This window comes from Oncorhynchus keta, chromosome 28 (assembly GCF_023373465.1).
Source record: "Oncorhynchus keta strain PuntledgeMale-10-30-2019 chromosome 28, Oket_V2, whole genome shotgun sequence".
Taxonomy (NCBI): Eukaryota; Metazoa; Chordata; class Actinopteri; order Salmoniformes; family Salmonidae; genus Oncorhynchus; species Oncorhynchus keta.
The window spans coordinates 29,826,591-29,850,830 of record NC_068448.1 but is presented as its reverse complement, the minus strand read 5'-3'; the positions used below and the strand labels follow the sequence as shown (position 1 = coordinate 29,850,830).

Below are 24,240 nucleotides of genomic sequence, written 5' to 3'. Positions count from 1 at the left end.
GGTGAACGGATGATCTCTTCATGTGTGATTCCCACCGTGAAGCATGGAGGAGGATGTGTGATGGTGTGGGGGTGCTTTGCTGGTGACACTGTCAGTGATTTTTTTTAAATACAAGGCACCCTTAACCAGCATGGCTACCACAGCATTCTGCGTCGATAAGCCATCCCATCTGGTTTTCAACAGTACAATGACCCAGCAAACCTCCAGGCTGTGTAAGAGCTATTTGACCAAGAAGGAGAATGGTGGAGGGCTGCATCAGATGACCTGGCCTTCACAATCACCCGACTTCAACGCAATTGAGATGGTTTGGGATGAGTTGGTCCGCAGAGGAAGGAAAAGCAGCCAACACGTGCTGAGCATCTGTATATATATATATATATAACTTTTGACTGGTGCTGTATATATATTTTTTTGTTTTAGCAAAACAGGTGGGGCTCAAAATAGGTGGGGCTCTGCCCCTGTCCTGAATGACGGGTCGCCACTGCTCCTGCACCTCTCATCCCAAGTCAAGCACTGATATGACAGTTGCTTCTCTTTACACTCTTTGTCCGAACCTAGCATTGAATCAAGGCAATTTGCCGCGCTATGCAGAGACGTCCCAAGGATTCCGGATAGCATGGATGATGCAGATGGGTCGCCACTAGTTGCCACAAGTCATGAACCCCCCCTATTTCTACAATTTATTTTCTTAAATCTAGCCCTAACCTTAGTGCTAACCTTAACCACACTGCTAACATTTGCCTAACCCTAACATTAAATTATTACATTTTGACTTTGTGGTTGTGGTAACTCGTGGAAACCATGCAGATGTTGATCTTTTCCGAGGCGCAGGTTGCTCGGCAACCCTCCTGGACTTGCCCGGACACGCCTGCCCCTCACCCGGCTATAGCCAGCGTGAGAAATTTGCTAGCAAAGGTTTGTGCAATGAGACTAAAAAAATTCTGAACTCTGACCCACTAAACATCTTTTCTAGAGTCATGATAGTGTTATTATACAAAGCAAGTGAACTTCAAAACGTGGTGTAGTTTTATTGGGATTTGCAGCTGTTTGTAAGTCATGAATCTACTAGCTTCTGAAATAGCTTACTTTAATATAGACCACATGGAAAATAATTAATAAATCAGATTTTCAATATGATAAAGACTTGTTAAAGTGCCAAAAATCTGCATTTTGACATGTCCCTCATGTTTTTCTGACTTCTAGAAGAGTTTCAACCTAATTTCTGAAGATGATTATTTATTTCACGTGATTAATTTTGCTTTGTCCCTCATTTTAAGGCCAACGCTGTTAAGTGAACTGAACTCTCGTTTTAATATGGTGATACTATTCCCAAAATTTAAAAAAAATAAAAATAAAAACATTGAACATCTAGTAGTCAAATCATAGTGTAAAAGCAGGTGAGTTGGATCTTCTGGTGTTTTGTGGTGGAAAACTGAGACGGATGACAATAACACATCAACCCTGTTTCCTATAGAAACGTAGATAGGCTAGAAATGTTTTAGCAATTACATTTTTTGTGAAACTTGCATTCAATTGCCCCTCCTTGTTGCACACAGCAAGCTTCCATTCTCCATGTCACAAGAGTTATGGCTAATTTAAGATGAACTTAAACCCTGTTACGTCAACCCTGTTAATTGGCACTTACTTTATACATTTTTCTTTATTACTTTATAAAATGTTCTATAACAGAATGTCATAGGTGAAAGTTTTGTATTTGCAAATTACACTACCCAAAAGGCAGTCAACTGTTGGAATGACCTAGCTGTTGGATACCTCCCTCCTCCAATCGGGCCCAGGCTCAAAAAGTATTTGTTTATATAAAAGATTCTTATTAAGCCGTGGTTAAACAAGCTTGTCTGGCGCAGTGGAGCCAATGGAATTGGAAGTCCCAAAAAACCAGACAGGCTCAATCAAATGTTCAAAGTATAAAGCAAAACAAATATTATTTGAACCCAGATCTGCTTCAAATAGCTTTGTCAATACAAATGTCTCAAGCTATCTGAAACAAAAGACATGTATGTACCAGACTAGTGTTATCATAAACATAGCCTCTGTTGTGTAGTTCCTGATGCTGCACCCACTGATGTTGGAGGAGGGGGCGGCAGCAGATCAGAGTTGGTTGTTACATGGGAGGTAAGTCATCGTTTGTTCCAGTCTCCTGTAATTTATTTATCTTAATTTAATAAGGCAAGTCAGTTAAGAACAAATTCTTATTTTCAATGATGGCTTAGGAACAGTGGGTTAACTGTGGCAGAATGGCAGATTTTTACCTTGTCAGCTCAGGGATTTGATCTTGCAACCTTTTGGTTACAAGTCAAACGCTCTAACCACTAGGCTACCTGCCGCCCTGCTAAAAGGAAACTGTTGTCCTTACTTGTATATCATTTAATAAGGTGCTTATTATTTTACATTAAATCAGTTAGTTGGCTTGTGGGTGTTGTAAATCCAGAGCTGTTGAAATGTGGCTCCGGAGCAGCGGTTGTAATTCCTTAGTTGAGGCGCCCGTATAAGCCCTTGGCAAACAAATGCAGAACATGCCACCTGACAGATGAATTGTTTTCAATTCATGATACTTTGAATGATTAAAAGGGTACAATTCAATCAAATCAGAACCTTGGAAATCCCACACTGTTGCAAAACTGCAGTACTGCAAAGTTACATCAGATAAAATGTTTAGGCATCATAAGTGCCAAACAAATAATGTAATGATGATATAAGCTAAATACATTAAGAGTTCTACTCTTCACCTATTATTGAAAATATTTAATTTCAAGAACTGTGGGAATAATGTTCCATTAAAAAGGCTGCAGGGAAATATATAATGTGCCCAATAGTTTTAATATCTGCTTTTCTTGCTCATTTCAATTATAGTCAGGTAGCAAAGAAAACAAATTTGAAGGTCATGGTTGTGAGATTGGATGTGATGGTGTCTGGCGTGATGACTCGCTGAATGTGTGTTTTGTATGTGTTTTAATATCACTATAGTTGTGTTTCACTCCCAGCCTGTTCCCGAGGAACTGCAGAACGGTGAGAGCTTCGGTTACATTATCGCGTTCCGTGGCCTCGGTGAGATGACCTGGACCCACGTCGCCACCTCTGCTCCAGGGGCATCCCGCTATGTGTACCGGAACGACAGCATCGCTCCCTTCTCACCCTTCCACGTGAAGGTGGGAGCCTATAACAGCAAAGGGCAGGGCCCGTTCAGTCCCGTGGTCACCATCTACTCTGCAGAGGAAGGTGAGAGATAAACCATGTATACTCCAACAGTTCCAAAAAAATGTCCTTTCCCAGCTTCATTGGTTTCCACAACCACTTATTTGAAAGGGTATGATAGGATTTATTTTATGTATCCTGACTGTTTGACTGTTTTAAAGCACAAGGCGAGACCCAAATGCACACATTGGAGGCCAGATGGTTGGAGTCTTACAATGATTATTAATCCAAAAGGGTAGGCAAGAGAATGGTCGTGGACAGGCAAAACTGTCAAAACCAGATCAGAGTACAGGAGGTACAGAGTGGCAGACAGGCTTGTTTTCAAGGCAGGCAGAATGGTCAGGCAGGCGGGTACAAAGTCCAGAAACGGGCAAGGATCAAAACTGGGAGGACGAGAAAAAGGAGAATGCAAAAAGCAGGAGAACGGGAAAAACAGGGATAAATACACTGGGGAAAACAAGTGACACCTGGAGGGGGTGGAGACAATAACGAGGACAGGTGAAACTGATCAGGGTGTGACAGTATCCCCCTCCCCCTCTAGGGACGCCACCTGGTGTCCTACCTGGGCTCATACCTGGTTGACTGGGGTGTCGGCGGTAGAAGTCGGTGATGAGGGCTGGATCCAGGATGTCTCTAGCGGGAACCCAGCACCTCTCCTCCGGGCCCTAACCCTCACAGTTAACCAGGTACTGGAAACCCCTGCCCCATGGTCGAACACCCAGGAGATGTTTTACCGTGTAGGCCGGATGGCCATCAATGACACAGGGAGGGGGGGGTGGGCCTAGGGACAGAAGACAAAGAACAGTGAGACACAGGCTTAATCTTAGACATATGGAAGGTAGGGTGAATACAGAGGGTACGGGGTAACACAAGATGGACAGCAGTGGAACTCAGGACTCTGGAGATGGGAAAAGGACCAATGAAACAAGGGGACTGTTTGTGGGACTCTACCCGAAGGGGCAGGTCCCGTGTGGACAGCCATACCCTCTGCCCAATGCGGTAGCGGGGAGCTGGGGTCTGGCGATGATCTGCTTGTCGACGATACCTGGAGTTGGTCTTGAGAATAGCCGCCATGGCTCTTCTCCAGGTACATTGACAGCGGTGGACAAACATCTGGGCCGAGGGTACGCTGACCTCCTGCTCTTGTTCAGGGAAGAGTGGAGGCTGATTCCCCTTTTGAGTGCTCCATGGGGTGAGTCCTGTGACAGAACTGGGAAGAGTGTTCCGGGCATACACCACCCAGACAAGTTGACGGCTCCAGGTAGTGGGGTTGGTTGAGACCAGGCACCTTAAGGTGGTCTCCAGGTCTTGATAGGCTCGCTCCGACTGACCGTTAATTTGGGGATGGAATCTGGATGACAGGCTGGCCAACGACCCAATAAGGGTTCAGAATGCCTTCCAGAACTGAGACGAGAACTGAGGACCCCGATCGGAGACCATGTCTATTGGGAGTCCATGGATCCAGAAGACATGCTGCACCATAAGCTGGCCCGTCTCCTTGGCAGAAGGTAGTTTGGCGAGAGGGAGGAAATGGGCTGCCTTGGAGAACCGGTTGACTACCGTCAGAATGACAGTGTTTCCATCAGACGGCGGGAGCCCAGTGACAAAGTCCAGAGATATATGAGGCCAGGGACGATGAGGAACCGGTAGTGGCTGCAGGAGGCCAGAAGGAGCTTGCGTTGGAGTCTTGTTTTGATCACACACAGTGCATGCGGTGGTGAAGGCAGAGACATCAGGGACCATTGTGGGCCACCAGAAACATTGTTGAATGAAGGCTAGTGTACGACGGGACCCTGGATTACATGTCAGCCTGGAGGAATGAGCCCATTCCAGGACCCGGGACCGGACTGGACTAGGGACAAACAGCCGCTTAGCCGGGACCCCTTCAGGTCCAGGCTAGGAGCGTTGTGCCTTGCAGACCAGGTTCCACCCCAAGATCCATCTGAACATCGCCCTCAGCAATGACATCCCAGAAAGGTGATAGTAGAGTGGTGGAACAATTCTCAGCTTTCACGAACAGTTGGTTCTCCAGGAGGCGCTGAAGGACCCGTCTGACATGAAGAAGATGTTCTTGTGTAGATCGGGAAAAACCAGGATGTCGTCAAGGTACACGCACACAAAACGGTTTAGCATGTCCCGAAGCACATCATTGACCAAAGCCTGTAAGACAGCGGGGGCATTGGTGAGTCCAAATGGCATGACTTGGTGCTCATAATGTCCACTGGCTGTGTTGATGTCCACTCATCCCCCTCGCATATCCGAACCAAGTGGTAGGCATTTCAAAGGTCCAACTTAGTAAATATGATGGCCCCCTGGAGAGGTTCAAATGCCAAGGAGAGGTAAGGGGTAAAGATTCTTGACAGTAATGTCATTAAGTCCCCGGTAGTCAATGCACAGACGCAGGGTCTTGTCCTTCTTCTCCACAAAGAAAAACCCTGCGCCGGCAGGAGATGCAGACAGACGGATGGCCCCAGTGGACAGAGACTCCTCTATGTACTCCTCCATAGCTTTGGTCTCTGGTCCAGACAGAGAATACAAAATCAAACCCAAGGTGGTGTAGTGCCTGGGAGAAGATCAATGGCACAATCATAAGGAGGGTGCGGGGGAAGGGAAGTAGCACGTGCCTTACTGAACACTTCCAGGAGGTCATGGTATTCTGTGGGGATAGCAGACATCCACAGTCTTGCTAACATCCTGAGGAAGATGACTTGAGGAAGGCTGTGTTGCTTGAAGGCAGTGGGAATGGCAAAATGGGCTCCAAACCAGGATGGAGCTTGTGGTCCAATCAATCATCGGATTGGGCTTTTGAAGCCAGGAAAATCCCAAAACCACCGGAACATGGGGAGAGGTAATGAGGAGGAACTGAATTGTCTCACCGTGGTTACCAGAAACTAGTAATTGAACGGGCACAGTACTATGGGTGACTTCCCCTATAGAGCGGCCGTCCAGTGCCCTAGCATCCATGGGCACAGAGAGAGGCTGAGTGGGAATACCAAGCTACGAAGCTATCGTGGCATCTATAAGACATTCATCAGCCCCAGAGTCAATGAGCACTCGGAGAGACTTAGATTGGTCTCCCAACAGCACAAGAGCAAAAAGGGGTGTGCGGGTGATAGGAATTAGGGAACTCCCAGTCTGACTCCCCATAGTACTGGTACCCACTAGAGACAAGGGTTTCCTAATAGGACAGGTAGCTATAAAATGTCCTGCCCATCCACAGTACAGACAACGGTTATTATTCATCCTCTGTGAGCGCTCCCAAACTGATAGCCTAGTTCTTCCCAACTGCATAGGCTCAGGAGTATCCAACTCACCCGTCGTAGATTCACGTGAGAGCTCGGGTGGCTTCGATTCCTCTCGGAAGAGCTGCCTTCAGAAACTTCCGGATTCCATAGGAGGTGAACACGCCATGTCAGGTGCACGAGTGTGCCCGAGACCAGACCTCCTCTCACTCTTGTGTTCCCTTAGGCGTCCATCAATTTTAATGGTTAAGGCGATAAGGGAGTCAAGATCCAACAGCAGTTCCCAAGCAGCTAGCTCATCCTTAACCTCCTCAGATAATCCGTGCAGAAAAGTATCAAAAAGAGACTCCGGATTCCAGGCACTCTCGGCGTCCAACGCACGAAAATCCACCATGTAGTCTGCCACACTACGGGAGTTTTGACCCAAGTCAAGCAATTTGCTGGCTGCCTTTCTCCCAGATACCGGAGACTCAAACTTCTCACCTCTGCAATAAATTCCTCCAAATACCCGCAAATGGCAGATTGTTGTTCCCAAACTGCCGAAGCCCAGGAGAGTGCCCTTCCTGACATTAGTGTAATTATATACGCTATCTCTGATCGGTCTGAAGAAAACGAAGATGGCTATAGCTCAAAAATAAGCGACCACTGAGAATGAAAACCCCGGCAGGCACCAGGATTCCCCGAATATCGCTCTGGACTAGGTAAACAGGGTTCACGGGGAGTCGGGATAGGCTATTCCAACTCACCACAGATGGGGGGGAAAAAATACTGGGTGGTTGGGGTTTTTCAGAGGTGGCAGACAGTCTGAGCTAAGGCCCTGATTTGCTCCATAATAGCTTTAAACCCATGGTCGTGGCATTCCGTCAAGGAACTGAGCCCTTCCAAAAGGCCCTGTAGCAACTCCTGATGTTTCCCAATGGTGGCTCCCTGTAGGGAGACAGTGTGGTGGAGCTGGTCCAAGTCTGCTGGGTCTGTCATGGCCAGTTCGTACTATCATGACACAAGGCGAGACCCAAATGCAGACACAGGAGGCAGATGGTCGGAGTCTTACAATGATTATTAATCCAAAGGGGTAGCAATGAGAATGGTCGTGGACAGGCAAAAGGTCAAAACCAGATCAGAGTACAGGAGGTACAGAGTGGCAGACAGGCTCGTGGTCAAGGCAGGCAGAATGGTCAGGCAGGCGGGTACAAAGTCCAGAAACAGGCAAGGGTCAAAACCGGGAGGATGAGAAAAATGAGAATGCAAAAAGCAGGAGAATGGGAGAAACACTGGTTGACTTGGAAACGTACAAGACGAACTGGCACAGAGAGACAGGAAACACAGAGATAAATACATTGTGGGAAAGAAGCGACGCCTGGAGGGGATGGAGACAATAACGAGGACAGGTGAAACTGACCAGGGTGTGACAGACTGTTGAACAGTGTGTCCAAAATGGCACTCTATTCCCTATATAGTGCACTACTTTTGACCTGAGCCATAGGGTGCTATTTCAGACACAACCCCAGTTCACATATTGAAAGAATGCATTGTTGTGTTAGGGAGGTGCACATTATGATAATATACTCAAATGTAACGATAAATCAATCAAAACAAAGGGTACCCCACTTTATTTGGATAGCCCCCTAAACATGGTCTACAAATGCTCAAAATATCAACAAACTATCAACTGCAACTCTGTTCATTTGAAATACAACAACATGCAAGAATTAGAGCTAGAGTTAGGGTTAGTGGATAGCTAGTTTAGTTTGTTGAATAAACCATCTATAGGGGACTATCTTAAAGTAACTGTCCATTGTTTCCACATTTCTATGAAATATATTTATATATAATTATATAATTATTTTAAATATGAGTGAAATAGTTTTCCATCCAACAAAATGGGAATTAAGTAGGTTAAAAAGCAACTTTTCTGTGTTGGAAGGGTGTGGGCATATACCAGTCATAAAAAATATGAATTTGAGTAGACAGCTGATTGGCCAGCTCATCCTCTTCAGGAAGATGACATCATCATTTACGAGGAAATGGCAAACATTGTTTTTAAATGTCTGTTTGAGATACGAGTTTGAAGTGGGATTTGTGAAGTGTTTTTTTTAATCCAATTTATGCTTTGGCCACAAATACAAGTATAGGATGAATCAACAACATTATTTGGCTATGAATTAACATAATATTAACTTTTAAAAATGAGATTTCCACTGGACAGTTACTTTAAATAAAGTACCAAAGTTAATATACTCAGCAAAAAAAGAAACGTCCCTTTTTCAGGACCCTGTCTTTCAAAGATCTTCATTGTAAAGGGTTTAAACACTGTTTCCCATGCTTGTTCAATGAACCATAAACAAGTAATGAACATGCACCTGTGGAACGGTCGTTAAGACACCTTCAGCTTACAGACGGTAGGCAATTAAGGTCACAGTTATGAAAACTTAGAACACTAAAGAGACCTTTCTACTGACTCTGAAAAACATCAAAAGAAAGATGCCCAGGGTCCCTGCTCATCTGCATGAATGTGCCTTAGGCATGCTGCAAGGAGGTGTGAGGACTGCAGATGTGGCCAGGACAATAAATTGCAATGTCCGTACTGTGAGACACCTAAGACAGCGCTACTGGGAGATAGGACGGACAGCTGATCGTCCTCGCAGTGGCAGACCACGTGTAATAACACGTGCACAGGATCGGTACATCCGGTACAGGATGGCGGCAACAACAACTGCCCGGGTTACACCAGGAATGCACAATCGCTCCATCAGTGCTCAGACTGTCTGCAATAGGCTGAGAGAGGCTGGACTGAGGGCTTGTAGGCCGGTTGTAAGGCAGGTCCTCACCAGACGTCACCGGCAACAACGTCGCCTATAGGCACATACCCACCATCGCTGGACCAGACAGGATTGGCAAAAAGTGCTCTTCACTGACGAGTCACGGTTTTGTCTCACCAGGGGTGATGGTCGGAATCGTGTTTATCGTCGAAGGAATGAGCGTTACACTGAGGCCTGTACTCTGGAGCGGGATCAATTTGGAGGTGGAGGGTCCGTCATGGTCTGGGGCGGTGTCACAGCATCATCAGACTGAGCCTGTTGTCATTGTAGGCAATCTCAATGCTGTGCGTTACAGGGAAGACATCCTCCTCCCTTATGTGGTATCCTTCCTGCAGGCTCATCCTAACATGACACTCCAGCATGACGGGCTGTTGGTGGTAGGTGTATCCAATTCAGCTGCCCTGCGCGCCGGGTAGGTAAACTTGCCATTTAATGTGTCTGAAGGTAGGCCTGGAGAGGAAATCAAGTGCATTATGCCACCGCTGGTCAATCAGATTGCTCAGGTGACCGAGTCTGCAGTAACCTAGCAGGCATAAAAGAAAACTATGATAAAATTGATACTGTGAGATTCCTAATGTTTAAAACCATGAGAGGGACTGTCAATGAATACAGCAAAGAGCTGCTGTTTTTGAGTGAGTTAATGTTTAAGATCTTACTCAGCACTGTCAACACTTTGTATTTAACACTTTTATAACCCATAAAATGCACGTTCTTCCTATTTCCACTCAGCGCTACAACAAGCAGTGCAGCAGTAATGAATGAATAGGAAAGTGTATATAGGCTTGCGTTGTTGTTATTATTAGCGGCTTGGGTCTATGGTAATATCAAGGAATTTTTGACTTTCTCTGTTCATACGAGTAACAACATGGATTTGTGCGGTGCGACCCGAGTTTCACCATCAGCTGGAAGACGGTGTCCCTTTTTGGTCAGTGTCAGTGGAGGAAAGGGAGAGCGGAGGGATGTTGAGAGATGTCGCTCACTCTGCTGCTCTTTCCCTCTGCTGAGACTGACCATCAGATGCAGGCACCATCAGCCCAGTAAAATAAAAAGCTAATTATTGAAATGTGTGCTCACTCAACTGTGCCTCACAAGTAATACAACAATGGATATATTACCGGTGTGATCATATAGCCTACCTCAAATTTTGAAATAGAATTGTAAAAGAATGTCCCGAACAACAATGCATTGGCAGGTAAATTCATGCAAAGCCAGTATGCTGTTTTAATGTATTGAGCCTATAGCTTACTGCACAAACCTCATTGCAACAGTACTGTTTTTAATTGGTTATTGTTGCATAGGCTTACATTTTTTAAGTCATGTTAATAAAAAGCGGTAGATCTCGGCATGCATTTTCACTCAGAATGTGATCTTGACTCAGAAAAGGTTGGTGACCACTGCAATAAACTGAAGGATCATAAATGTTTGTTTGAAATGGGTTGTATTTGTCTGTAGAGTCGTTTGCCTTGGTTGTTTCTCAATAATGGGTGAAACTCTCCTCGGTTGTGTCTTTTCAGAGCCGAGTGGTATGCCAGGGGGAGTTTGGGCCAGAAGTGTTTCCGCCTCAGAAATTGATGTGAATTGGCAGGCTCTATCCTTTACTCCTGAAAGAGTTCTCGGCTACGAGGTATATTTCCTATTTTAAATGTAAATGAAACAGCGAGTTTGTGCAACACAATTACAATGCCTGTCGTCACCCACAGTGTACCTCAAAGCCTCAACTTCAAAACTTCATGTTTCCATGGTAACGGCTGATTTAATTGGATGACTTGTGTGGTAAATTATACAGGCCTTCACAGCAGCATCCCGAGAGCACTTTGGCCCTTTTAAAGAATACAAAGCAAAATGCTGATCTGCCTGCTTTTTTTACTTCCTGTCACCTGTACTCAACACCACAAACACATAATACAGGCTGTGTTTTTGGGCCAGAAACACCAAACCAGGGCTGCCAACTTTTGAAGATAGGAAATCTAACTCCAAGCTATCATAAATCCACCCAAAAGCAAATTTTCGCCAATTCTGTATATTTTCACACAGCTTTGGTCATGACCAGAGTGGAATACATTTTTCAGGATTCATTTCAAATTGAATACACACTCAAATCTCAACGACTTGGTTTTAAGTTACTTTTAAGATTATTTGGACATGAAATTTGGAGACTGCCAACTGGTGGAAAATGCTAACATTAACGGTTGGTGGTCGTGGCTAACCATAGGATGGATTGCAGTTTCCCCTTGTTCATAAGAAATAAACAAGTTCAAATGTAATTAAATTGGTGAACTATTCCTTTAAAATAGGGAGAAATTCCTGCATAGAGGAAGCTCCCCAAGAAGGTTGGCCACCCCTGATCTATGTCTTCCAAATACTGGGGATTTGAACATGTGACATTTGATTTCTACAAATTACCCCACATTCAAAAAGATCTAATGAATATCAATCTTCAGGTGGTTGAGGCTGATTTTCAAAACCTCTCTATCATCTTTCTGTACATAGGCAACATGTTTTGCATTCATACCTACCACATCTGTCTAGCAGCTTGTGCACAATACTAAAATGACAAAACAGGATATTTGGGACAAGGGCCATTTCAATATAACCTATTCTCATTTTATGACGTAACCTATATTCAGCACTGCCCATAAATGAGTACAAAAATGAATAGCCCTCATTGAATAGCCCTCATTGAATTGTTAAAAACCCCCAAAAGATCCATTCAAAGAGAAGTTGGCATATCAGATTTCACATTTAATTACACCAGCAAAATTGGTAAGAAGTGAAATAGTAAAACTATGGCGTATAACAGTAGTGTTCTTGCTAAGATAGGCACACCAATTAGTCTATATGAGATGTTTTTTTTATACATTGGTTAAAATTAGACTATCATACAATGGTGTATCATACACTACAGTTGAGGAACAATGGGAAATTAATTTTGCTTTGAAAGTTGATAAACATTTAAACTCACTTTTGAGGAAATGGCCTTTGAATCTTTTGGTACTAATACTGGAGAGCCCTTCAAAAAGACAGAAGCGTGCTATATGGCAGACCAATCCAAACTCATCTCTCAGCATTTTCAGCCCACTCATTATCTTAGCCAATCACGGCTAGCGGGAAGGTTGGTGTCTTTTTATGTGGCTAAACCAACTAGGCCCGTAATTGAACAATTTTATTCGTAATTAAAGATGGCATACAAGTTTGTTATTAAGGCACATGAAAGTTCACATGTTCAGAAGGCATTTCTGCCAACAAAAAAAAGTTTATGTTCAAATGGCTCTCCTGTGAAGTAGTGACCTGCGACATACGCCTAGTTTCCTGAAGCGGCTCACATATTTAGCCCATTGTAGGGGATGACTTAGACCAAATACGTTATTGTGAAAGACACCATGGATCTGGGCTAATGCAAGTGGTGAATTAAATCACTATGGTAGGCTATATTATTGCATGCTGTCAAAGGGAAGCATTTTGCGACAGGGGCAGGTTGTGACAGCAAATTCATTTGTTTATAATTATGTGTACAAAACAGTGCTACAAGTTGTTGTGCTGCTCTTTGAGAATTGAGTTCATAAACTTTGTTCAGCGTAGAACGAAGGTGCCTGTCCAGTCTGTCGTGGCTGCCTTCCACAATCGTGGGAGGTGTTTTTTTACAAACACGTATCCAATCACCCTTTGTACCTGACCCTTACTAAACCAATCACAAGCCTCAATGTGACGCGGTTCACAGTGCGATGGCAGGAAGCTGAAGTATCTCCCAGGTTGAGATGCCGCGGTTGAGATGTGAATACACTGAATATACACTGGATTAAATAGAAAATAAAAGCAGTACTTTTTTCAATGCGTGAGAAATAAGAGGTGTGGCGTGTGAAGAGGATCAAATGTGTGTGTCTCACTCCAGAATGCCTGAGAGTTGGCAGCACTGTCCTAAACTTAACCTTAAACCTAACCTTTACCAAGTTCTTGCTTAAAGTATCACCCTTCGGGATTCATGAAAATAATTACCTTAAGCGAGGCGGGAGTAAAAGGCATATAGCCAACCAGAGCTCAGATATTAGCATAAACCAAATCGCCAGTTTGAGATGTCTCCATATGTCCACAAGTCTGTAGCATCGGATGGTTGTTTATTCAGTGCGTCAATGTGTTTGCTTCTGTCCCTATTCAAGTAATACATGAAAAGATAAACTCCCATTTCCTCCAATTTCAACAGGTGGTGTACTGGGAGGATGACACCAAGCCAGAGACGATGGGGAAAGTGAGGGTACCTGGGAGTCAAACATCGGTCACTGTTAGTGGCTTAGGGCGAAACACTCAGTATTTTCTCACAGTCAGCGCTTTCAACACAGCTGGTACTGGCCCTTTCCTCCCCGCCATCAACGCCACCACCAAGAAATCACGTAGGTGTCTTGAACACACTACAATACTGGCCTAGACGGTCAATGGAGGGAATTCCATCAATTGCTCAGCAAAAGGGAAAATGTATTAATAAACTGGACACATGTGTTGTGGACAGAGGATTAGTGTTCACTATTCTTTTTAATGAATGCCAAGTGGGGAGGACAGAGGAGGGTGTTATGGCAGTGGTTGGGAAATAGCTCTTATTTAAAGGGTACATTTTAACTGCATGGTGGGTAGCTGTCAGGAGAAAAGTGTGTAGAGTAGAATGAGCCAAGCCATAGAGACACTATGACTGGTGAAGATGACTGGGTGAGGTCATGACTGGTTATGGTAACATACAAAGAAACTTAACGACAGAATGCTGCTTGTGTCCAACAGCACCCGGACAACCTCCTCTAAATGTTGAGTGGACCTTGATTGGCTCCCAGATCACTATATACTGGGAGCCGGTGGTAGCCATGGAAACAGAGTCAGAGGTCACCGGTTACCAAGTGAGTTCATATTATCCTCAAACTTCCCACTTATTTCCAAACTAGTAATGGCAAATTAGTCCAGGTACATATTTATCAATATCTGCTGTACTACATATTTCTGCTGTACCTACATCTTTGAGTTATTTCTGATACATGTCCAGGAAGAATCACATAGCTTATGTGGTCGTCTGGTCCATCACCCAGTATAGTTTCTAATGATAAATCCCATCCTAATTTTTCACCAATTAACTTGCTGATTATGAAGAATGCTACTCCCATGTTTTCTATTTTCCCCCCCATCAGCTGTCTTACAGGAGTCTGAAACATAAGGAAGCGAACATGCTCTTGACAAACAATTCCACAGCCGAGCTGACCCTCGTTGACAATGAAGACTATGTCATCCACATAAGGTCGCTGAGCGAGGGAGGGCTTGGCCCAGCCACAGATCCCATCCGCATCCACAAACTAAGTAAGCTGCTCATAATGTAAAGCATTAACTGATCTGGGTTCAGCGAAAATATACAGTACCAGTCAAAAGTTTGGAAACACCTACTCATTCAAGGGTTTTTCTTTATTTGAACTATTTTCTCCATTGTAGAATAATAGTGAAGACATCAAATCTGAAATAACAGATATGGAATCATGTAGTAACCAAAGAAGTGTTAAACCAAACAAAATATACTTTACATTTTAGATTCTTCAAAGTAGCCACCCTTTGCCTTGATGACAGCTTTGCACACTCTTGGCATTCTTTCAACCAGCTTCAACTGGAATGCTTTTCTAAAAGCCTTGAAGGAGTTCCCACATACGCTGAGCACATGTTGGCTGCTTTTCCTTCCTCTGCGGTCCGACTCATCCCAAGCCATCTCAAATGGGTTGAAGTCGGGTGATTGTGGAGGCCAGGTCATCTGATGTAGCCCTCCATCATTCTCCTTCTTGGTCAAATAGCCCTTACACAGCCTGGAGGTGTGTTGGGTCATTGTCCTGTTGAAAAACAAATGATAGTCCCACTAAGCCCAAACCAGATGGGATGGTGTATCGCTGCAGAATGCTGTGGTAGCCATGCTGGTTAAGTGTGCCTTGAATTCATAATAAATCACTGAGAGTGTCACCAGCAAAGCACCCCACACCATCACATCTCCTCCTCCATGCTTCACGGTGGGAACCACACATGCGGAGATCATCCGTTCACCTACTCTGCGTCTCACAAAGACAGGGCGGTTGGAATCAAAAATCTAAGATTTGGAATCATCAGACCAAAAGCCAGATTTCCACTGGTCTAATGTCCATTGCACATGTTTCTTGGCCCAAGCAAGTCCCTTCTTCTTATTGGTATCCTTTAGTAGTGGTTTCTTTGCAACAATTCGACTATGAAGGCCTGATTCACGCAATCTCCTCTGAACAGTTGATGTTGAGATGTGTCTGTTACTTGAACTCTGTGAAGCATTTATTTGGGCTGCAATTTCTGAGGCTGGAAACTCTAATGAACTTATCCTCTGCAGCAGAGGTAACTCTCTGGGTATTCCTTTCCTGTGGCAGTCCTCATGAGAGCCAGTTTCATCATAGCACTTGATGGTTTTTGCGACAGCACTTGAAGAAGCTTTTAAAGTTCTTGAAATTTTCCAGATTGACCTTTATGGCTTAATGTTATGATGGACTGTAGTTTCTCTTTGCTTATTTTAGCTGTTCTTGCCATAATATGGACTTGGACGTTTACCAAATAGGGATATCTTCTGTGTAACAACCCTACCTGGTCACAGCACAACTGATTGGCTCAAACGCATTAAGTAACTTTTAACAAGGCACATGCATTCCAGGTGACTTCCTCATGAAGCTGGTTGAGAGTATGCAAAACTGTCATCAAGGCAAGAATTTTGATTTGTTTAACACTTTTTTGGTTACTACACGATTCCATGTGTTATTCCATAGTTTTGATGTCTTCACTATTATTCTACAATATAAAAAAATAGTAAAAATAAAGAAAAACCCTTGAATGAGTAGGTGTATCCAAACTTCTGACTGGTACTGTATTTGTTAATGAAGATATTAACAAAATACGATAGGCCCTTGGACAAACTTAACGTGACATAATGTGATGTTTCAATCCCCATCGGGACAGGGGCGGGTTATTAGAAATGGATGGACCTTGGAAATATGTGTAGACCGTGTGTGGTGATTCAAAGAAGAGATTGACCGGAGTCTTTCGTAGATTTAATACGTTCTGCTCACAAAGGAGAAGCAAGTTCAGAGGGACCAAGAGTCTTGTCTCAGCTTATATCCAAAACGAGTTACATCTATATTATGTGAGTGCATATTGCCATTCTATTACCATCGGGTAGTTACAGCTGAGATGGCCCTGGAAACATTATTTCCATCAAGATGAAAACAGTTTCTCAACAGAAAGTCATTTACGAACTTGATAACCAAGCCAAGACAGTTTGTCCTCCTGTGACTGCCCTCTTTTGGGCTCCGAAGTCTCATATTTTGCTGAAATATGCAGCACAATCTATCTATGTCACTAAGTTTCACTTCCCTTCTCACTGGATACTATATTACCTTCCTGGGAGACTTCAGGAGGAGACCTCTTCCTTTCCTTTAAATGCTAATTAGAGGTTCAAGCAGCGAAGTTCGCTTGGGGCCCACAAAAGGCTAGAGCAGGCACTGTTTATTGTTTTTGTTGAAGTTCATTATTAGGTTTGAGAAATCCTATTGTCATTATTTTTAAACCGGTTCTTCCATCACAGAAAATTAACATGCAAATGTCTGTGAGATGGTAAGGCCTAGGAGGGTGCATCTTGGCATGATGGTAAAGGCTTATAGTCCACACCTTCTCATGCAATGCTATGCCAGTTAGCCAGATGGTGGCGCTATAACACACAATTGAAAATGCCCCTCACCCCGTTTGACCTAGAGTCGCAAAGTATATAGGTACATAGGTCCGCCATGAGGGATATTCCGCCATTCAGAATTGTGTGGAAAATACTGGGCAGACCGGAAGGACTGGGCAGACCTGGATGAAACTTGATATATAGCATCTATGGACCAAGGTCTCCGAAAACAATATATTTCCGGCTATTATCGCAAACAACATGGCAGCTATGGACAAATAAACATTGAAGTGAGCGTGACCTGACACATAAATGCATATGAATCTGACATGGATATTTATATTGATACATTGTGACAAACACTGTCAAGACTCAACATATGAAAGCACATGCAGATTAACCACACTGTAGCTCTACGACAGGCACATATTTATATCTATTGATCTGTTTGACTTTGGCACACATGATCAGCGATGTGAGTCTAGCTAACCTGTAGAGTATGGTTCAGTTTGACCCAAGGTGGCGCTGTTGGACAGGAAAAAACACGAACGCAAGATTATTGGCTTATAATGGCCATGTTGTTTAAACTAGAGTCTTAGAAAATAAAGAAGTGGGTTTTAAGACGTGGGTCCATAGAAGCTATTTACCAAATTTGGTGTCGGTCAGCCCAGTGGTTCTGGCAAAAATATGTTCAGTTGTCAACATCATTAAACATTTTTTAAATTCATTGAAAGCATATTGCATGATCTATTTGATATGGAGTTATGATATTTGGCAGGTGTGTTAAAGTTAGAATCCCTAGTTGCAACATCGATTTTTAGACATAAATTAATGATATTCACTAAGTGTACAAAACATTAGGAACATAGACTGACAAGTTGAATCCAGGTGAAAGCTATGATCCCTTATTGATGTCACCTGTAAAACCAATTCAATCAGTTTAGATGAAGGGGAGGAGGCTAAAGAAGTATTTTTAAGCCTTGAGACAAATGAGACATGGATTGTGTGTGTGTGCCATTCAGATGCAATTTAAGGTCCTTTGAACACGGTATGGTAGTAGGTGCCAGGCGCACAGGTTTGAGTATGTCAAGAACTGCAACGCTGCTGGGTTTTTCCACACTCAACAATTTCCTGTGTGTATCAAGAATGGTCCATCACCCAAAGGACATCCAACCAACTTGACACAAACTGTGGGAAGCATTGGAGTCAACATGGGCTATTATCCCTGTGGAATGATTTCGATACCTTGTAGTCCATGCCCCGGGGAATGGAGGCTGTTCTGATGGCAAAAGGCGGCAAACTCAATATTAGGAAGGTGTTCCCAATGTTTTGTACACTGTGTATACCCACTGATTCTTGAAGAATATAACTTATATATTCCTCCATGATCTTAGTTTAACTGTAATACCCCATCAGAACCCAAGATATAAGCTTGTTTAACTCCAATGTTTGTAAACAATGTAAATGTAAACCAACACGGTATATCCTCAAAACATGGTTAAAAGTACACTGAACAAAAATATAAACTCATCATGCAACAATTTCAAAGATTTTACTGAGTTACAGTTCATATAAGTAAATCAGTCAATTGAAATGAATTCATTAGTCCCTAATCTATGTATTTCACATGACTGGGAATACAGATATGCATCTGTTTGCCTCATGCAGCGCGACACATCTCCTTCTCATAGATTTGACCAAACTGTTGATTGTGACTTGTGTAATGTTGTCTCACTCCACTGCAATGGATGTGTGAAGTTGCTTGATATTGGTTGGAACTGGAACACGCTGTCATACACGTCGATCCAGAGCATCCAAAACATGCTCAATGGGTAACATGTCTGGTGAGTATGCAGGCAATGGAAGAACTGGGAAATGTTCAGCTTCCAGGAATTATGAACAGATCCTTGCGACATGGGTCTGTGCATTATCATGCTGAAACATGAGGTGGTGGTGGCGGATGAATGGCACGACAATTGGCCTCAGGATCTTGTCACGGTATCTCTGTGCATTCAAATTGCCATTGATAAAATGCAATTGTGTTCTTTGTCCGTAGCTTATGCTTGCCCATACCATAACCCCACCGCCACCATGTGGAACTGTGTTCACAATGCTGACATCAGCAAACCGCTCGCCCACACGACGCCATACGCACTGTTTTCCATGTGCCCGGTACATTTCAAACCGGGAATTATCCGATAGTTTCTGACAGTTTGTGGAGAAATTCTTTGGTTGTGCAAACCCACAGTTTCATCAGCTGTCCAGGTTTCTGGTCTCAGATGATACCGTAGGGGAAGAAGCCAGATGTGGAGTTCCTGGAATGAAGTGGTAACACGTGCTCTGCGATTGTGAGGCCAGTTGGACGTACTGCCAATTTCTCAAAAACAACCGGTGGAGGCGGCTTATTGTATTAACATTGAATTCTCTGGCAACAGCTCTGGTGGACATTCCTGCAGTCAGCAGGCCAATTGCACGCTCCCTCAAAACTTGAGTAATCTGTTGTATTGTGTTGTGTAACAAACTGCACATTTTAGAGTGGCCTTTTATTGTCCCCAGTACAAGGTGCACATGTGTAATTATCATGCTGTTTAATAAGCTTCTTGATATGCCACACCGGTTAGGTGGATTGATTATCTTGGCAAAGGAGAAATGCTCACTAACAGGGATGTAAACAAATTTGTGCACAAAATTTGAGCGAAATAAGCTTTTTGTGCGAATAGAACATTTCTGGGATCTTTTATTTCAGCTCATGAAACCAACACTTTACCTGCTGCATTTATATTTTTTTCAGTATATAATTGTTACATTGTGGATGGTCAGTCATTGTCTACATAGCTCTGTCTATGAATTTGAGAGTGGTTACATTTCTCCAGGCCAATCCCTCAGCTTTTTACCAAAACAGAGGTGGGGTGACCGCTCTGTTATTGTTTCAACTAAGGCTTCTAGCTTTAAGGAGTACAGAAGTAGCTCATCGAGAATCCCATTTTGTCCGGATAATGGTGCTGTGGTGCCATGAATTTCGATATGGTTGCTTGCAGCTATATTTTGTCATATTGATATTCTGTGTTGAGCCACTGAAAAGGATGGAGAGGATTGCATTCTAAACTGGCCTTATTTATTACATTCATATTCAGATACGAAGTGTGTGTCCCCCTCTACTTTTTTATATTTGTTTTGTCTGAAAATAAAGAAATAAAGAGCCTGTATTTGTACTTTTTGTTTTCCTTTAACACCTATTTTGTGTGGAAGCACAAACCGTATTAAGGACGAAGCAAATTTGCTTCAAATTGGCCCTATTTTTTCTCTTGAGTCAGCTTTCATTTGGTCTTAATTGTTATATTTGATTATGTAACATACTGTGTTGAAGGCATGTGTCAATTAGCTAGGGATGTATATTAATAGGAATGCATTATTATTCATGTGAAAATTACATGGGTGGTGCAAGTTGGTTTAGAGGTAGTGCTGCCAACTCTGGACTACATATATCGCCCCTGGAGACCAGGGTTCGATTCCCTAGTCCCACCCCTTCACCTTTCAATTTGTCTGCATGTCATAACTGGTATCTATCACTCCATTATATATCATTTTTAAAAAGAACAAAAATTGAAGGGACAAAAACACAAAAATAACATTACATGGGGCAAATAACTATGTTGAGGTATCATCTCTCTCTGTTTCGTAAATCCTTAATGTTGGTGTTGTGCTTTGTTCTAGGTATGAGTGCTCGAGGCTCGAAGGCCTGGAGTCTGAACACATCCCCTGTCTCTCTGCTCCTCAGCATCGCATTTTCAACATTCAGGTCTACATCGTGACAGAATGTCAGGCTACTATCTGGTTTACAGATCAAATAAGCTGTCTCTGCTCCATTCCAAATGACCCATCTACAATTATCATTTTTCTAACTGTGTGAAAGTAATGGTAGAGACCATCCATTTTGGAGGCAAGACAATAAGCGCATTCATTTGGGAATTTGGGAAGACATTTTTGTTGTTGTTTGGGCACATGTTTTGATGAACATTGCGTTTGTTCAAGTGCTGTCAACTTCTGAAGGTATCTATTTGGATTGTACATTTTAGGTGGATGTTCAGATGAATGCGCTATTCTGACTTTTTGGAGCCCTGAATGATACAAATGCCTTACTTCCATTCATGTGCCAAAGTAGTTTGAATCGTTTAGTTGTAGGCTAAATGTTAAGCTAGCAATGCCATGCTTTTTTCCCCTTCATATTTTCATTTGTAATTAAACCATGTCACACTCAAAGCTAGTTATGAAAGTTATTACCTATGGTAATAATACTTGTCATTTAAACTTTCAAGGTTGCGATATGAAGTTGACTTTTGTAATTTTGACGTACTCTGAGGTGGTCATCGAAGCAAAAACTTTTACTGGTGTTTGGCTGAGCCAAGTTAAGTTCTCTTGCTTACTCATTGAGTAGACACAACCATTTGCCTGTGCCTGTGCCTTTGAAGATCTGTGTAAGAGTGTGACAAAGAAAATCGCTTCACTTGACTTATAGTCAGTGTTGTGCAGCATTTCAGAGCTCTTTAAGTGATCATTATCGTATAATTATGTGCTACATGAAACCCATAAGACGAGAGCGGCTTGAGAGAGTGCAAGCCATTTTCTCAATGTTTTCATTTTGTCATTGTGGTAGAGACTTGATTGTATCACGAGGGCTCCTTACAACTAATGAGCCAAAATCTAAAAACTGACCTTACAGTGGATGGATAGATTGCATTTAATAAGAGGACTGTCTTTACCACACCTCACCCACTACCAATATGACACCCACCTGGGTGATGCACGGCAGCCATTTTGTGCCAGAGTGCTCGCCCGTTGCGTGGTGAAAATGGTGCCAAATGTGCCAGTCTGACATTGAAATTGAGCCACTAGCTGAGACCCAAGCAGACAGTCATTCACCCCCAAGAAAATCCATGGAGCCTTACTGTATATGGAACTCATGCATGACATTGACTTATAGTCAGCTGTGTTAAATATGTACTAGACTTGCCTATCATTTGTTCAAGGTTCAATTAGCCTTTTCTTGAAACGTATGTATTGTATTATAGGCCCTACATATTTTTCAGTGTAGCCTCAACTGCTCAGGTGTTGGGTCTTTTACACACCAACTTCACTGGTCATAAAGCAGAGAGCAGCTATATCTAACGGCTGACAGCACATGATACAGTGGTCTATTTAATGCTCTGACTTGACAAATGAAAAGTCTGATATCTGCCATGATTTAGCAGCAATTAAAACATATTAATAAATTAGAGTGAGCCTAGGGGCCTTTATGGGAAAGGGCATAGGACTAATGGTTCTATGACATCACAGAAGATTAATGTATCAGGATTCAGTGAGAGGAGCTAAATCAGAACGATTCCATCAGGATGGAAATGTGTGTGTGTGTGTGTGTGTGTTAATAGATGCATATTACCGTGCTTCTCTGTGTGTCGCAGATCAAATCAAACTTTATTTGTCACATAATGCAGAATAAAACAAGTTTAGACCTTACCGTGAAATGCTTACTTACAAGCCCTTAACCAACAGTGCAGTTCAAGAAGAGTTAAGAAAATATTTACCAAATTAACTGAAGTAAAAAATGTAATACTTTTTTTTTTTAAGATGACTGTGTCTTTTGGAAGGCTAGTGAGTCATTTCTATAAAGCCCCAAATCATTTATTGTACTGGCAATCAAAGATTTGGGAAATGTTTGTGCCCACTTTCAAATAGAATAACAACACCATGCAATGGTGTAAACTGAGTTGGGTTTATTAAGCACTAAATGGAAGAAAACTAACTCAAACATGGAGGGACTACCTGGACTACGAAAGGCTTCTTTTCACTTCCCATTGCAAAATGTTTTCCATTGCGTGCCCTAATGAGCACGATCCAAGTTCAACCGATATGTTTAAAAAAGGCAACAGTTGTAAAGGGCTTTGTTGGATGATAAGATCAGATCTCATTACCACTGCTGGCAACTTAAAGAGAGCTGTCTTTGAGTAATGTGTTTTTGTTGATATGCTTGTTTTCGTGGCTTTCTCGTGGCTCATCTGTACACTCTCAGTTTTATTTCATTACAAACCAACCAGTGTTTACAAAAAAACTGTATCTTTATGACTGATTTCAATGTTTAACTGATTAGAAACTCACAATATACAGTCTATGAACTTTGTGTCCTTGATGCAGAAAGGTCACCTCCATCTTGGTTTTGTAATGTATACAGTAAGTACTGTGGAGATCTTGTTTTTTTATGTTTGATTATATGCTTTTTTAGTTTTGACAATTCTACACAAAGGTCAAGTGTTGCTTTAAAGAGATAAACATATAAGCTCTAACTTGTTAAGAAATACATTTAGATTGCTCTGTCGCTCGCTCCCATGTACTATGTATGATATGGACCAATGCCCTCAAAGGGGTTTAAACCGTGAAGGAAACTTTCATTTGATTTGTCTCCAAAATGCAATATTAATTTTGAATGCAATCCCCATTAAATTCAACAATTCTTAACTATACCAGAGTGATATTGTGACAATTTGGTCAACGGGCAGCAAAGTTTTCCCTTATGAATGGTACTAGGAAAACCGATCATCTGTTTTTTATAGCACTATATTTGTACAACATGATTGCAACTTATTGAGCTTGACTAATGCATTATTAAAAGGAAAGACTAACATCAAACATTACTGTATAGTTAATTGGTTAGCAACACTTGGTCTTTATGTTTCACACTGCAGTATTAAAACAATGTTAAGTGATCTCCATGAGATTGTATCAAGAATGTTTTCACGATGAAAAGTAATTGGCTGATCTTGTATACTGAATCTGTGCATGTACAATATTGTTTGGTGCATTTATGTTTTCTAAAACAAAAAATTAAAGGAAAACGATTTACAGAGGATTTTCTCTTCAGTGTTGTTGTTGAGTTGTGTGAATTATACTGTATAATAGCAGTCTACTTTGACCAAGAAAGTAGAATTAGTCTATTTATTTCATTCATATTTTTCTTCTGATTTGTCCAACTACTGATATTGGTCTGCTGACATTAAACAGTTGACTAAAGGATCCTTCCATAAAGTACACATGAGTGTACCATTAAAGACTTTGTTCTGTGTCTTCCTATTTTTAAAAGATAAACTAGATTTTTGACATATGCACATAGACATTGCGTAACTGCAATCACAAGAAAATGATAGTACTGGACACAAGCATAATGTTACTACAATAAGAATTTTTCAGGATTACAGCCATGTGGCCCTTATAATCTCGGTCAAAGCAG

General features: G+C 42.4%; 1 protein-coding gene across 3 annotated transcripts in view; it reads left to right on the top strand.

Annotated features, from left to right (window-relative positions):
* Positions 1-23,860, top strand: part of cntn3a.2 (contactin 3a, tandem duplicate 2) — a 77,827-nt gene extending 53,967 nt beyond the window's left edge. For 2 of the 3 annotated variants that reach the window (XM_035740677.2, XM_052482723.1), the window contains 7 exons: positions 2,063-2,133; positions 3,003-3,237; positions 10,789-10,898; positions 13,473-13,659; positions 14,039-14,151; positions 14,437-14,602; positions 20,676-23,860. In XM_035740677.2, coding sequence (XP_035596570.1) covers positions 2,063-2,133; positions 3,003-3,237; positions 10,789-10,898; positions 13,473-13,659; positions 14,039-14,151; positions 14,437-14,602; positions 20,676-20,773 — 980 coding nt within the window. In that variant the 3' untranslated portion in view covers positions 20,774-23,860. Of the gene's footprint in view, positions 1-2,062; positions 2,134-3,002; positions 3,238-10,788; positions 10,899-13,472; positions 13,660-14,038; positions 14,152-14,436; positions 14,603-20,675 lie in introns of those variants that run through there. The other variant, XM_035740678.2, reaches the window with a different exon arrangement.
* Positions 23,861-24,240: the final 380 nt, after the last annotated feature.